Genomic DNA, 16,034 nt, shown 5'->3' with positions numbered 1-16,034 from the left:
AGTGATACAGACTTCCAGATATGTGTGTTTAATACAGGAACCTGCTTTTTACTGAATCATACCATGTAGTTCAGTATTGTCTACACTGACTGGCAGCAACTTCCCAGGATTTTAGATAGGGACCCTCTCCCAGCCCTATGTGGAGATGCTGGGGGTTGAACCTGGGACCTTCTGCATGCAAAGCAGATGCTCTACCACTGAGCTACAGCCTACAACCATCCCCTCCCCCCTGACTATAGTCTAAGTAAGGCAACATACAGCAGATGTAGCCTTTAGCAATACAACATACAGAAAATAACATATGGCAGGCAGAACATTTATCAATATACAATTGTAGAGGAAAGCACTTGAAGGCTGACTCTTGTAAGAACAGAGGTGTACACGCAGCAGCAGCAGCAGCAGCAGTAATAGTAATAGTTAGATTTATATTTCACTTTCACCTTTCAACCTGAAAGTTCTCAGGGTGGTACATATAAAATGTGAAAATCAGTACAAAGGCCCTAAAATGGTATCAAATCAAATAACCCCAGAAAAATTAAAAGAGGAAGAATAAGAAATTACAGACAGTCCAGCAACCAGTCCAAAAGTTCTCAACCAATATCATAGGCTTGAGAAAACAGATGTGCCTTGAGCTCATGCCTAAAAGTAATTAATGTAAGAGACAGCTGAATCTCTGCAGGGAGGGAATTCCACATCTGGGATGACTTAAAGGGGAAGGCCTTCTTCCTCATAGTTGTACCATTGTTGATAGACGTATGGCACAGCTTCTCCCATGCGTCTTAAGGTACAGGCTCTCTGGTTATAAGAAAGGTAGTCCTTCAGATACTTGGGGCCAACCAACGTTACACCTTAAATTGTTCCCGGTAGCAAAAATAAATATACAGTTGTGTCCTTATTATCATGTGAAATGTTGGGGGGGGGGCGTGTAACAATGTACCATTATATTAGTTTTTCACCATACTTTCCCATTTTTTTAAGTTAAATGTTCTGAACTGCATGCCTTAAAGATGCATATCATTTCTCGCTAGGACAAATGATAACAAATTGCTGGTATTATAATACCTGTACTGTACTTTGAGGTAATTAAGCTTACTTTACAATTTAAAACACAGACTAATAAACATTAAAAGATTCCATTATTCTCATATTTAGAGATACAGTATTTCTTTTTTTCTAAAAAAAACCCCAAACAGCATCACTTATTGTTGCAAGATATTAGCAATAGCGTTCCCACCATAGAGAGAGTGGGGTTTGCTGTAGCCTTTTACCTGGAAGAGACTTGTACATGTTTGTCTCCTTCAGGTAGGGGGTCTGGAGGCCACATGGGCAGCAATGCCCAATAGAAGGAGTGGTGCCAGCCAGGTATTTAGGGCTGGATCACCTCCTCCTCTCCCTCTTTCTTTCTAAACAAAATAAAACAGCTTCACTTATTGTTTCGAGATATTAACAAGAGAGGTTGCTGTTGATGTTGAAAAGATTGGAAATAATGTCAGCAAACTTCATTGATAATCTTTTTTAAAAGATTGCTTCCCATGCAGCTACTACCCTGCTAAAGTAGTACATTCTTTCAAACAAATGAAATTAAGTCGGTGGTCACCACTCCAGGCAGAGCAATCCAACTCGGGGGAAACCAGCCGAAGGGGTTCAGGCAAAGGAGGAGCCAGTGGGAAGGTCCGTGGCATCCACTTGCTGTTAGGGAACCTCCAGGCCAGCTGAATGCTGGCTCAGCCGAGAGCTGCACACAGGGACCAGAATGTAAAAGCCAGCTCCCATGAATGCACCTACCAGGGAGAAAGTGCTCTCCATAGGCTCCCATTGTAATTATTTTCTTAGACTGACCTTTTTCCCAGTGTAACTTTTACCTGGATCAGGACCTGCAGGAAAGCTCAGAACGCAACTTCGATATTGCACACACACACACACACAGCCCCTCCACCGGCACACCCTCAGAATGCCCCCTTTTCAGGCCTGATGCCGGCTTCCCCTGGTACCCCTTCCACCAGGCTGCACTTCCCCAGCGGACCCCCAGCTGAGCTAGCAGGGTGCCGGCTCCACTACAGCTGAGCTGGGATGAAGGGCTTCTAGCAGAGCCTGGTGGAGCCCAGCTGAGCCAGGACCCTGCTGGCTCAGCCTGGAGTCTGCCACGTCCAACTCCCCTCAGCCCAGTGTAAATGCGAGTTGGATTGCACCCTAAGTCAGTACCTTCTGCTTGTCCCCAGCCATGAGTTTACTTGAACAGCTATGAGCTGCCATTTTAATTTCCCACAATGTTCTGGACCACTACTGATTACCTAAGAGTGCCAGGTTCTGACATTGGGCTTGACTATGGTTTTAAAATATTGCAAGCAGAAACAATCAAGAACATAACTCTTGTAGAGCTTAATGTCCAGCAATTTTTTTTCAGTTTGTACATGAATCTGGAGGGTTTTTTTATTTTATTGTAGATGCCCATCTGTCATCCTGCCTAGCTACTTGTCATCAAAGATTTCACATTCTTCTCTTATTATGTAGTGCAAAATTGTTCATTAAGTGTTCACCATTCTGTGCCATGTGAAAACATATCCTAGACCCAAAAAACATAGAATCCCACCGTGTTTCCTCTTGTGCTGTTAAACAGCTCATCACCACCTCTGCCTTTCACACAGAAGGCCATGAAATCGGATTTGTTGTTTTAAACTTTATCAGTAATCAAATGTGTATAATCTGTTAAAGCTATTTGGTAGTTCTTTCATTCATTCATAATGTGCCCACCAAATACCTAATATTTACTGTTTCTTTTCCCCCACCCTTTTCTTTTCCAGTTATCCTAGGATCATGCACCCACCTTGGCCAAGTGTATGCCGACAGGGATGTGTGGAAACCGGAACCATGCCAAATCTGTGTGTGTGACTCAGGATCTGTTCTTTGTGATGACATCATCTGCGATGACCAGGAATTAGATTGCCCCAGTCCAGAGATTCCATTTGGAGAATGTTGCCCAGTTTGTCCTCAGCCAACAACAACACCTGTAAGATCTTGTTTAAACTTACTATGCTTTGGAGCAGCCTGAATCCAACATCAATTACGGCTCAATACTTAAACTCAAAAGTGGTTTAGGCTACAGTCCTGCGAACACTTACATGGGAGAAAGTTCCACTGAATTCAGTGGGGCTTATTTGGACATGTATAGGATTGCACTGTTGATCCTACTGACTTCAAAGGGATTATACTGGGTTAAAAATATTTATTTAGGGCTTAAGCTATCAGGTACTGCTGTTGATCAGCATATACTCAAAACTCCTATCTGATATGTTCAAAATATCCAGGTACCGATTTAGGATTTGTGTTATCAAGAGCTAAAGAGGGCCAATCTATTAGAGGTAAAAGAAAAATCTTCAAAATAAAGCCATTTCCCAAGCTGGATTTTTCATGGAGGTCCTGGAAGGCTGATTTCTTCCATATTTACATTGAACAGGGAATGCTGCACTTCCTGGGCTGATAAAGGGTTAGAATTTGAACTGCCAGGATATACTGAGAAGCATTGTTTTTGCAATATTTTCCAGCCAAACATCAACAAGGAAGTGTCTCAGCAATCTCCCCCCAAAATCTGTTCTCACTAGAAATGAAGAGATGCTGCAAACTGTTAAGCATATAAAAATCAGGTTGGGCATGTTATTCACTTGAATACAAATAAAGCCTGGCAAGTATCATGGATATCTTCTCAGGCCAAAAACTTTGGATCCAAAGAACACTGAACTCTGTCCCAAGAGTAAGTCCCCTTTCTCCACAATTGACATTGCCAAGTATAAATTTCAACTGGAATTTTCCCATAGTGTGTGGATGGTTGGAACAAAATTAATGTTTAGCATTGCTCGCTCAAAATCCAGATCTGAATCAAAATGGAAATTTACAAACTATTTCTCTTCAAAATTATTTTTGTTTGTTAATTTTTGAAATTTTTATGTTGTTTACCCCACCTCCTTTCAATATTTTAAAAATACTGTGATAATTTTGTGGTGTTAATAAAATAAAAAAGGAAATGCTTAAAGCCAAAACCTTATGAATGATGCACAAATACTTAGGAGTAAGCTCCATTACAATGGGGCTTCCTTCTGAGTAAACATGCATAAGATGAGACTGTATACAGTAGAGATGGGAAAACTTTTTTCTGACAAAAGCCACATTCTCAGAGCCAGGTGACCTCCTTTTCCCTCCAGGCTCCTCCCACCTAAATGAAATCAGGCAGAGGGCCACAAGCACCCTTTGGACCACAGAGTCTCCATCTTTGATTGGGAATGGAAGGATCTGTCAAATTCAGTTCTCTCAGTTTCTAATTTTTCTAATCTGATATTTGGTTCTCTATTTCTCTGCATTCTTTAGCATTTTAGTGTGGATTTCTCCTAACACATTTTTGTATGCAATTTTGACTAATGTACACATTTTTGCAAGCACTTTCTCCAAATATGATGCATTTTTGCATGTCATTTTCACTCATATATTCATTTTTATGCACACTTTCCCCTAAGATATACATTTTTGGTAAACATTGCTTGTTTGGAGAACTGCAACACAAAAGTTGGATAAGTGCAAATTTCAAAGAATGGCTACGTTTCTGTTCTCATATTTTTTGGGAAAGTGTGAATTTGATATATTTGATTTTAAATATGAACTGATTGAATTTCTCCTCCATCCCTACCTCTGATATATAGAGAGTATTTTTAGATTAAAATTTATGGATTAAATTTAAATTGCTATCTCACATTGAAATGTGAAATCTCTGTTATTACTCCTTTGCCTGAATTTGACCTTTCTGTAAAAGTGGTTTCACCTTAACTTTGAGATTATTCTGTGTCTGCAAATGGAGCTGGCTTCAGATCTGATGGGTTCCCTTCTATTCTGATGGCAGTAAAGCAGTTCAGCACTCTGCTGGGCAGCTAGGGACCATTTAATTTCTCACAATGCCTTGATGTAGGACAATGCCTTGATATAACAATGCTCCAGGGCATTGTGGAAAATTAAAATGGCATCTGTCAGCTGCCCAATGCTTTTTAAAATGAAGGCACAGGGTAGGGATTAGTAATGGGCCCTGCTGGGCCCTGGCAGCTGCCCAGGAATGCTGTGTGTTGATGTCAGGCCTGACTGCAAACATAAGGGAAAAAACCCACCCACTTGGAATGGCTGTGCCTTGAATTCCAAGGCTCTAAAGTTAGTTCATGAGCAACATGAAAGCAAGGGCACTTATGTTAAGTACAGCATGTGCACACTGAACATGCTTGAAGGTAATGGGACTGTGGCAACGAGCCCCGTCCTGACCTACATGCATTCATTTGAAGGTCTGAACTAATTCTTCACACAGATAAACCATGTACATGCATCGGCTCTGTGTGCACAATTGGGGATATTAACAAGTCCTAAGTGTGTACAATTTGCATGCACATAGGATGTTTTGCATAGATCAATGGTGGAGCTTACCACTGCAAGCCTACTGCCCTCCTATGTGGTCAGTGTGCCCATTTGCACTATTTATTCTAAGTTGCTTGGAGACCTTGGTAACAAGCTGCTAATAAATCTAATTAATAATGATGATAATAATAGTAAGTCACACTTAATTATTCCATTGTTTTACATGTGGCTTAGTCATGACTATCAGGGCCCAACTGACTGAAAAAGAGATCAGGGTTCATAGTTCGAGCATGTAACAGTTGCAGAAAGCAACTATCACATAGCACTAGTTCTGTTGTCACAGAATGCTTGTGTGTTAGATGCAAGATATGTGGTCTATAAGCACCCAACCCTTACTTACAATATGCCAACAAAATTAAAACCAATGTTGATGTAATCAGCCAACCATAACCTCTTCCAACAGTATTTGTCTCTACAGCAGTATGATTTACAAGCAGCACAAGGGATACTATTGACCACTAATAAAGACATCATGCTATCAGTGTACATGGCACCTGACAGTGGTACATGTGCAAAAACAGATAGGTCTCTGCTACTCAAAGAGCGTACAATCTATGACTCCTTTTATTTTACTGTAATTGCTCTTTGCTTACAATAGTCTAAATCTGGAGTCAGATCATTATCATTGTGACAATGATTGTACAGGAAACCCTCTTGTCATTCAAACTGTACATCTTATAAATCTACTACAAACTATTCTAATTTTGCACAATTCCTTAAAACAATCATAAACTTTCTTTGTACAATAATTGAATGAGGCAAATTAGAAATAGGTGAACTATCATTTTCACAAGCACTGCAGTTACGTCTTGAAACAAAAGGAGCTATCAAAATATAAATGGGCTTCTGTCTAAATGACCTTTATGTTATCACAAAAGCTAACTTTTTACACCAAGGTAGCCCCGTATTGCCAATTTAACTATCTCCTTAAAAAAACCCTATATACATGAAAAAGCACTAGAAGTAGACTTATGCTCCTCCCATTACACAGGTGCACTTTTTTTACACCTCTGCCCATGTGGTTAGGGCGGATTGCTTGATTATGTGCCATGCTGGCAACGCCCTGTGTAGGCATGATATGTAACCATGCAAATCACATGGATACACATTTCTGGAGCAGCATGGATGTCCCATTTCCACATTCATCTGTCATTTAAAAATATGTATAAGAACAACATTTAAATACATATTTTCAAACTTATTTTTCTCTCAAAGTACTGCCTATCTGGATTGCCTCCTCACATTGCTTGAAGACATTTGGGCAATGTATTGCCTTTTCTGAAAAGCTAAGCAGCTCCATTTGATAAACAGGGTGGCATGAGTTATAATATAAACCAGAATTTATATTATAAATTCTGTATTGAATTTACAGACTGTATTGAAAGAGGTATTCATGTCCATGGATTTTACTGGAGTTGTACGTGAACAGCATAAAATAGTCTTTTTCTGCATTTTATTGTCCTCAAATGAAGTGCCTAGCTGTTTAAATAGAGACACTGAGCGCAGGAGGATGAGGAAAAGGAAGAGGGGAGGAGCAGCAGGAAAAATAAGAAAAAGAAAGAGAACATTAAATTTATTTATTAAAAAAAAAATTTCCCTCCACCCAAAGGAGCCCAGGGTGGCAAACAACAAGCCAACAAAAGAATATATTTAAAAATAAAACAAATAAAATCATTTAGAATATTAAGAACATCTAAAAACAGTCACATACCCTCACAACTAAAAATTGTGCAGGTGCCAGGAACAGTCTATTTCAGCTATCAAATGCCTGGGTGAACATAAGTGTTTTAAAATTCCTCCTGAATGTTAATGTGGGAGAGATGCACCTCACAGGGCAGACATTCCACAAATGGGGAACCACCACTGAGAGGGCCCTGTCATGGGTCAGCTTCTAGAAGCAGCAGCAGCACCACCACCAAAAGGGCCTGAGATGGTTGATTATGCCTCCTTCTGGTGGCTAACTCAGCAACTCCTTTTCTTTGTGTCAGATAGCTGCCTGGTTTGTTACACTCCTCGACTTTAATTCTGGTTTTATGTGTTCATAAAGAGAACATACTTCTTTTTAATAGCTCTTGGCAATGTGCTTCTAGGGCAGCCTTTCTCCACCTGTGGCCTTCCAGATGTCGTTGCTCCAAGTCCCATAAGCCCCAGTCAGCATGGCCGATGGCATGAGATGGCAGTAGCCCAATTAACTTCTGGAGGGCACTAGGTTGGGGAAGGTTGCTCTTGGGGATAAGCTAGCCAAACCCAAATACTTTCTTTCACTTGTTTGTGAGGGGAAACAATACAATCATTTTGGAAAGAGCAGATGTGGATGTATATTCCCTGCCATGTCTAAAAACCTGGTCAACTTCTCAACACACATTTTCTTTAAATTTGTACAAACTTTTATTGCCCACCTTGACTTCTTTTTTTCCCCTTTTTCCTCTAGGGTCCTGATGATATTGTTCCACGTGGTCCCCAAGGCCCTAAGGGAGATCCTGTAAGTTCAATAACTATAAAAGGATGTCCTTACATCCCATAAAAAAAAATTGCAAGAGAACCTCAGTGTCCAATAATAGTAACACAATGGAAGAATGAAAGACTCAGGCCCCTTGCTTCTGATATTGGTCTCCTACTACAGATCAGCATAGCTTCTTTCTTAGTTCTTAGTTCTTCACACTAGGAGAAAGCTTCTGATGGATACCCACATAACTGAATGTTTCTCTGTACAAAAACATGTCCTGTTTCTGTAGACCATACTTATTTCAATTCATGGTTATTTACAACAGACTGCTCCATGCAAACAGACACGGAGGCAAGGTGGGTTGTGCCCACTGGGTGTGCCTCTAATGTTTACACTGATTCCTATCCTTGTCCCTGATGTCCACATGTTTTATGGAGCTTCAAGAGGGCTATGCACTTAAGGTTCAATGTGAAGATTTGGGGGGACTAGAAGCAGGACTATCAGGCATGTCCTCACTGCCCCTCTATGCATTCGCCATACATGTGGGAGGGGCCATTGTGTGGACAATCATAAAGTGGCACAAATGTGGATGAAGAAAACACAATTATCACTTGCTTTGTAAGCAGAAGCTCCCAGGCTCAATTCCTGACATCTCCAGATAGGGCTGGGAAAAGATTCCTGTCTGATATCCTGGACAACCATTATGAGTAGACAGTACTGAGCTAGATGAACCAACAGAATCACTGGGTAGAAAACAATTTCTGTGTTCCTATGAAAAGAAAGGATAATGTTATGTATCCTGGAGAGAGACACAGCAGAGGGCATGAGCAGAACAAAGAGTGGTTGCAGAAGAGTTAACCTTTATTTTGGCCACTTGCCATCTCACTTTCATTCTGACATCAGGCCCAGTTCTTCCATCTAGGTATTTGAACTATCAGCCTTGGGGAATGTTTTTGCTCCTGCGAGCTGGAAGGGAAAGAGGAAGAGAAGGGAAAGAGGAATGCCAATTAGAACTGTAACAACAGTCATGATGGAGGGAAGTTTATTAAAGGCAGGTAAATGCCTGGTCTCTATCCTGCTGCTCTGCCTCCCCTTGGCTTTTGATATTATGAGAGGGAGGCCAGTGGCATTCCTTGATCTTTCATTTCTGCCAGCATGTTTCTGCACAAAAGTAGCAATGTACAAGATAGTCACCCAATCTACAGACAAACTGGTTTGCATTCACCTTTATTTGGGGTTGTGACTTTGAATACAGAGTTGGTATAAGAGGCTTACTACACCAAAACAGGGAAAATAGATGAGTGAGTGACTTGCTCATCTGCTTATCAAACTTCTAGCGTAACAATCAAAGGGAGCACGCTTTAGTCTCTCTAGATAGTTCATTGTGTTCCTGCACCTGGATGGAGCTGATAACATCTCACCATGGAAAAGATGCATCTTTGGATGTTATAGCCAAAATACTTTTTTCCCCAAACAGTTTCTTCCATGATCCTTAAGAACCTGTGACAGCAAATATTACATGAGTTGACTGTAGGCCACTCAGAAATTTGTAGCCAATGCCATTCCCTAAAGTACTAGAGTGGATGTGAGCTGATGTAAGGAGTAAAGGAATCAGAACACTCTTTTATGTAAATGTTTGGATAGGTCTATTGTCAAATAGAGGATGCAAGTCTAAATGAACCATTGGCAGCAGTTAATATTGTGTGTGTTTGTCTGAGCATGGTACATACAATAGTTTACATTTTAAAGCATTCCATTCTAGTTATTTTGATGAGAAAGGACGTAAGCACTTGGTGCATGCCTCAAATATCTTTTTAAAATAATCTTTTTTTAAAAAAAATAACATTTAGGGTCCACCTGGTACTCCTGGAAGAAATGGTTCACCTGGTTCACCTGGTCAGCCAGGAATTCCTGGCAATCCTGGGTCCCCTGGAGTCTGCCAAAATTGCCCCAGTATCAGTGGAGGACATGTAAGTGCCTTTGTCCTTTTTTTGTTTTTACTTTGAATTTGATTTATGTGAGATAATACTATATGCATGCCATATAGTTAAGAGAGATGTCCCTCCACAGAACAGTGCTTTGTCAAAGGTCACAGTATACAGGATGAAAATGGGTATCCAAAGGGTCAATGGATAATTTCCAGTAAGAAAGTGTTGTCAAAACAAGTTCTGACCTTTTATCCTATGGGGAAATAGACCCTCCACTGCCACTACCAACTGGAAAACAGATTCATCCACTGTCACCACCTATAGGGGGAAAGGTTTCCTTAGTCCCTTTTAGATATTTGTGCTTCTTTAATTTTTATATTCCAGATCCCTGCCACAATAACTCAGTGAGTTCCTTGAGGTAACCCTTTCCCACCACCCATTTACTCAGAATGCTTTTAAAGCCTCCTGGTAGTTTGGTATGATAGCCTTAGTCATGAGATTGACACCACCACTGGAGACAGGATGATCTATTACCTAAGACTGTTTATTAAAGGGATATTTAGGGTTGCCAGATCCATGGCCTGAGACTGATCCTGTATCTTTAGGAGAAAAGAAGGTCAGCCAAGTGCAGGTGTTCTTGCAACTCTGTAATGGGAAAAACCACAAGGTGGAATTCTCCCTCCCTCCTCCACAACTTTTAAAGATACAGAAGACCTCTTGGAGGCCGGGCCTGGCAACCAAGAGGTCTTCCGTATCTTTAAAAGTTGTGCAGGGAGACGGGAGAATTCCATCTTGTGGTTTTTCTCATTACAGAGTTGCAAGAACACCTGCACTTGGCTGACCTTCTCTTCTCCTAAAGATGCAGGAACAGTCTCAGGCCTTGAACCAGGCAACCCTAGTTCAGAATGGTCAAGGTTTCTGGCCAGGGTTGGTCCGAGGCATTTTGCTGCCTTAGATTAATAACAAGATGGTACTTACTCCACATATAGAAGCCAACTGAACTAGCAGTTAAATCTTACATCAACATTGATGAGGGGATAGCGCCCATCACCACACCTGAGACAGCAGACTCATTTAGGGAGGTCCAGGGCATGTTGTGTAGCAAAAGCAGCTCTATCCTCAAACAAAGCAGAATAGCCAGGGAGGAGCTTGGGAAGAGCAAGCAGAAAGAGGGCTGCCACCACTACCCCCAAGCATCCCCCACCTGAGGCAGTTGTCTTATTTTGCCTAATGGCAGGGCTGGCCCTGGTACTGACCCGTTCCATTGAATTTTCATTTCCCACTGCATCTGAGAACCAATAAGCTTGTCTACCATCTGCAAAACGCATTCAAAAAAGTTATGTTTTTCCAAGCAATAAAATATAATTTTTACTGTTACCTGTGTTGACAGTCATGTCTCTTTCTACAGCATCTGTAGGTAATACTGCATTTTACTACCATGCGGTACACTTCTGCCCATGCCAAAATCAACCTGTCATAAAATAATTGATTAATGTAATATATATTTCAAAATGTTGGGGCAGGTGAAAAAGTAAAATCTAAATGAGGAGGGGTCTGCAAGAGTCACCATTTACAGAAGACTGAGAAGTCTCCCTATCCGCTCACCTTGCATTTCAGTCCATGAGCACACTTATATTTCTGGTCACCTTGCTCATTCATTTTGACTATTTGTTTCTATTATCTCACAATTACATGCATTGCCTCTTGTCTTCTTTGCCCATTCATTCATGTACTGGTAGTGACTTCTGCCTCTCTTTGTGTGGTTGTTTTGTGGAACCCTTTCCATTTTGGCAGTTCACCTTGCTCATTCTACACACCGGGTGTCTTCTGCTATCATTACAAATCATTAAATGGGCCTATAACTGAGTATAGTTATTATGAAGCCACAAATTAATTTGAATGAATTGAAGAGCAGGACTTTGCCCCTTGCTGAACTGAATCCTGCTGCAACTGTTCTGAAGACTTCCCTCCATAAACATGAATGGTGTCTCCAGCCAGGAGTCCGAGAGCTCCAGAAAAATCTCTCCACGCCCCCTATAGTGCATTGGCCTCCTGACATGCCCTATCAGGAACTGTCTGAGTCAGCTGTCAGGCACTGGACTTTTGGTTCCATTTCTGCCATACAAGCAGCCAGCTGTCTGCTGCATCATTTTTCCCAACCAAAACATCCAAAAATTATATTTAAAATTTGTTTTTCTTTATGCAACCTCTGTGTGGCCTCCTCTTCATGATATTTTTCACCTCCATGGCCAGGGCCGGCTCCAGGCATCAGCTTGTCCTGGGCCCTGGCATGTGTGCGCATGAGCATGCACGCACGCGCCCCCCCACCTGTCTCCTGTCTTTTACCATTGCCCTTAACGAAGATGGTGGCCGTGGTTTCCCTAAGGGGATGACGCCTCCACCGCCATCTTTGTTGATGGCATGTGTGCGTGCTACGCGCTCGCATCTCTGCCATCAACTAAGATGGCGGCAGGGGCTTCAGTGCCTTACGGAAACCACAGCCACCATCTTCGTTAAGGGCAATGGTAAAAGACAGGACAGGTAGGTGGGGGGGCACGGATCGCAGAAGGGGAGTGGAGGGGCAGCTGAGGGCCCCCCCGTAGCTCCAGGAGCCCTCGGGCCAGTGCCCCACCTGGCCGCCCTTTAGAACCGGCCCTGTCCATGGCCTTCTACAGCTGATCTTACTGTTGTTTGCCTTTTCTATGTGCCCATGGTATGAGTTCTCCTTACCACAGTTCTCCTTGCACATCTTCTACCCAGGCCTTGGACTACCTGCAAGATTCATTTTCTCTTTCTTCACTAAAGCAACATATGATCCCTGGGCTGTCATAATGTGAGGCCCTTAGAATTTTTTTTTATCAGTTCCTTCTCCCAAGTTGCCTCTTTCCCAACATAAGATGCAATACTGAGTGTAATAATAATAATTAATAAGGATGATGATGATGTTTGGAGGAGAGGTGTGAAAGTGGACAATTGCCTGCCTGGAAGCTGAACTTTAGCAATTGAAGAGACAAAATTGCAGGCTCCCAAGACATATTTTGGTCAACCCTATTGGAGAAATTGACAGCAATAGCATTATCTACCCCTAAAAGAAATTATAACTTTATCTGGATTGACTGATCATTCAGATGCAGGAAGATGTGTCCTATGGACTTTAAGGTGGGACACCATTGCAAACATATTGTATTGCCATTGGAGCTGCTGCCAGCTGTCCACTCCCCATTATATATTTAAATGTGTCCATTTTGTATGCTTTTGCAATTGTACGTGTTGTTTACCTGTTTTATGTATAATGGCTACTTCTCTTTTGATTTTTTTTATTACAGGCCTTTTCTCCTCAGTATGAATCCTTTGATGTCAAGGCTGGTGGAGGACAATATCCAATGCCACTTGTAAGACAACAACACTGTCTCTCATCTTTGCATTGAGGCCCTTTTGAAATTACTGATTTTTCCCCCCTTGTACAGATTGAATCGAACAAATACTGTTTAGTTACTGCTTAGGAACATAAGACATTTTCCAGGACATATTACTCTGGACTCTGATTTGAACCATTCTTTTAAAAGATTACAGTCAGACTTTTCCTTGACATCTCTCTCTCACCTTTATCTTCTCTTCCCTTCTTTCCCTTCTACATTTCTCACCCCCTTTCTTCTGTTTTTACTTTATTGCTTCCTTGTTCCCTTATTCAACTTCTGCCTTCTTACCTTCTTTTTTGTTCCTATATTTTTCCACTTTCAGTTATGTTTAGTCATCATTGCTTGCTTCATTAATTTCTGTCCTTCAGCTATTTTTTCTTCCCTTACTTTCCCTCACCCCAGCAGCAACAATTCAAGTGTCACCTGAAATCAAAGCATTCATTGCTAATATCTCTTTTCACATAAGCAGCCTTTTAATGCATTTTTCTTATCTACAGCTGCCTAGGTTCCCCCAGTAAGGATTTTGAAACCACTAATTTTGCATGGTAAAAGAGTATTTTTTGCGGGGTGGGATGTCCCTTGAATTATTGTGATGTAATAAAACCAACATGAAATTTCCTCAGTAAAACTTTGTCATAGAAGAGGCATTCCTGTAATTTCCTCTTTACATGCAAAGTATGCGATGGACAGTACTGTCCTAACTACAGGAATCTGACGTAACTTACGATGGCATCAGTTATCCCCATTCCAAACTCTCTTCAGGAGCCTCTGGGAGGCACTACTGCTGGCTGAACCGGGGGTTGACTGTGAGCCCACGTTTTGAGGATCGGGCCCTCTCCCTTGATTTCTATGGGGGAATTTGACTTACACCACCCTTTTTGCAATCATAAGTCACTGAGTTGCTAGCTGCATGACCTACACCTGTCATGCCCCAGAATACATTACACTGGCTTAAGTTCCATTGGCTGAGCCCCAAATAAACTTGGATGACAGACTTACACCAGTATATATCCAGCTTAGCTGAGGTGAGGGACTTATACAGGCTGAGCCATAGCTCAGCTGGGAAAGTCCAAGATCCACCAAATCCAAACTCCCTCATCCCGGTGGATCTTGGGTTTGGATTGCACTGTCATTTATTTTCCCATCAGTGAGCAATATCCCCCTTCAATTCTCCATCCCTATTTACATGAATGGAGCATATGTTTAGAAGAACAGCGCAAACTGAAGGTTGCATTCCGAGCCAAAGACATTTTGCTGCCTTAAACAGGTCCCAAATGACCCCTCACCCAATCAAATAAGGGCCAACTTTCATCCTGCCTTCCTCTACCATCGCCAACCTTAATGATGCCTCTTGAAGCAGGTGGTTTCACAATGCTGCATGGCAGGACTGGCCCTGTAGCAATCAGGCTGGTCCTCAGTGGGGTAGCTAGAGCTTTTGCCGCCCGGGACGGTCCCTGAGTTTGCCGCCCCTCTCAATACACTCCAAAAATACCTCCGCCCCCCCCAGCTATGCCACTGCGGGGGCTTTTCCCTTCCCAACTGTCCCCCTCCCCTCCCTCCTTCCTTCCTTCCGTACGCCTTGCCGTCTCCGCCGCCTGAGGATGCCTTGCTGAGAGGATGCTGGATGCCAGAAGATGCCAGTCCTTCCGTGGGCACTGAGCGCCGGGGATTTCTGCCCCGCGCCTCTTTTTTAAGCCGCTTGGTGCGATTTTAAGAAACAGAGCTGGCGGGTGGGCAAGTCGCCGCTTGCGCCTTTTCCCGTCATGGGAGGGTGACCGACAGGGGGGCTGCCTCCCCCTCCCCTCTCCCCTCCCCTCCCCTCCCCGTCAGCCCATCTTTCCTTCCCTCCATGGTGATGGTGGAGATGTGGAGGCTCCAGGCAGACAGGCTGAGTGACTCACCTCAGAAAAACGAAGAATAATGTAAAATTGCCGTAAATGCCGCAAACACACAGCAGTATAAATAAAATAAAATTGTGTCTCATGTGAAAAGTGCCGCCCCCAAAAAAGTGCCACCCGGGGCAGACCGCCCCCTCCGCCCCCCCCCCAGCTACGCCACTGCTGGTCCTCTACATATTCTATGACAAGGGCCTTCACCATGTACTGGATTATTGGAAATGGTCTATAAAGGATATAAGAATTGTGATTGTTTCCTACATCTTTCCTACTTTGTCCATGTATTAATATGCTCATTAATCATCATATTCATTCATCTTCTGTTCTTCACAGGTTTTCTTGTCTTCATTTCAGTTTATTTGTTTATTAATCCATCGATCCATTCATCCATCTATTTCCTAATTCATTCATTCATTTCCATTTGCTTACCATATTTTTCTCACAGTTTGTGTTATTTCCATTCTACTGCTTGGCTTCCTCATCCGAGATGTGCTGAAGCCGAGAGGGAAAAGAAATACTGTACCATTTCATATGCTTGATTGTTACATTGCTTATGAGCTTTTTGTTTGGCTTTTGACTGAGTTTTTGATATGTATTGCAGATATGTCCAGAGCTTCATTGGACATAGATAACTAGTTGGTACTGCACCTGGGCTTCTTCTGGGAGGAAGGGCGGGATATAAATTTAATAAAGAAATAAATCACGTTAAAACCTGGGTTTGTGTCCAAAATGATGCTATTGATGCTTACATTTTTGTGCAGTATATATTTGCATGTCTTGGAACACTAATGCACACTCAGAACTCCTTTGCTGCAGAGTTTATTTCAATGAAGGAAAATCTTTCCTTTACATAAACAAAGCTTCTTCCACTGAAATTAATGGAGTCACGCACATGTAGAAGAAC

The 16,034-nt window shown here is 42.1% G+C and overlaps 1 protein-coding gene across 1 annotated transcript in view; it reads left to right on the top strand.

Annotated features, from left to right (window-relative positions):
* Positions 1–16,034, top strand: part of COL3A1 (collagen type III alpha 1 chain) — a 109,232-nt gene that overhangs the window by 33,969 nt on the left and 59,229 nt on the right. Inside the window, exons 2-5 of the mRNA XM_061608233.1 lie at positions 2,802–3,007; positions 7,874–7,924; positions 9,739–9,858; positions 13,143–13,208. Coding sequence (XP_061464217.1) covers positions 2,802–3,007; positions 7,874–7,924; positions 9,739–9,858; positions 13,143–13,208 — 443 coding nt within the window. The remainder of the gene's footprint in view (positions 1–2,801; positions 3,008–7,873; positions 7,925–9,738; positions 9,859–13,142; positions 13,209–16,034) is intronic.

This window comes from Rhineura floridana, chromosome 2, assembly GCF_030035675.1.
Source record: "Rhineura floridana isolate rRhiFlo1 chromosome 2, rRhiFlo1.hap2, whole genome shotgun sequence".
In the NCBI taxonomy this organism is placed as follows: Eukaryota; Metazoa; Chordata; class Lepidosauria; order Squamata; family Rhineuridae; genus Rhineura; species Rhineura floridana.
The sequence above is the reverse complement of the archived record's forward strand: the minus strand, read 5'-3'. Positions and strand labels throughout refer to the sequence as shown.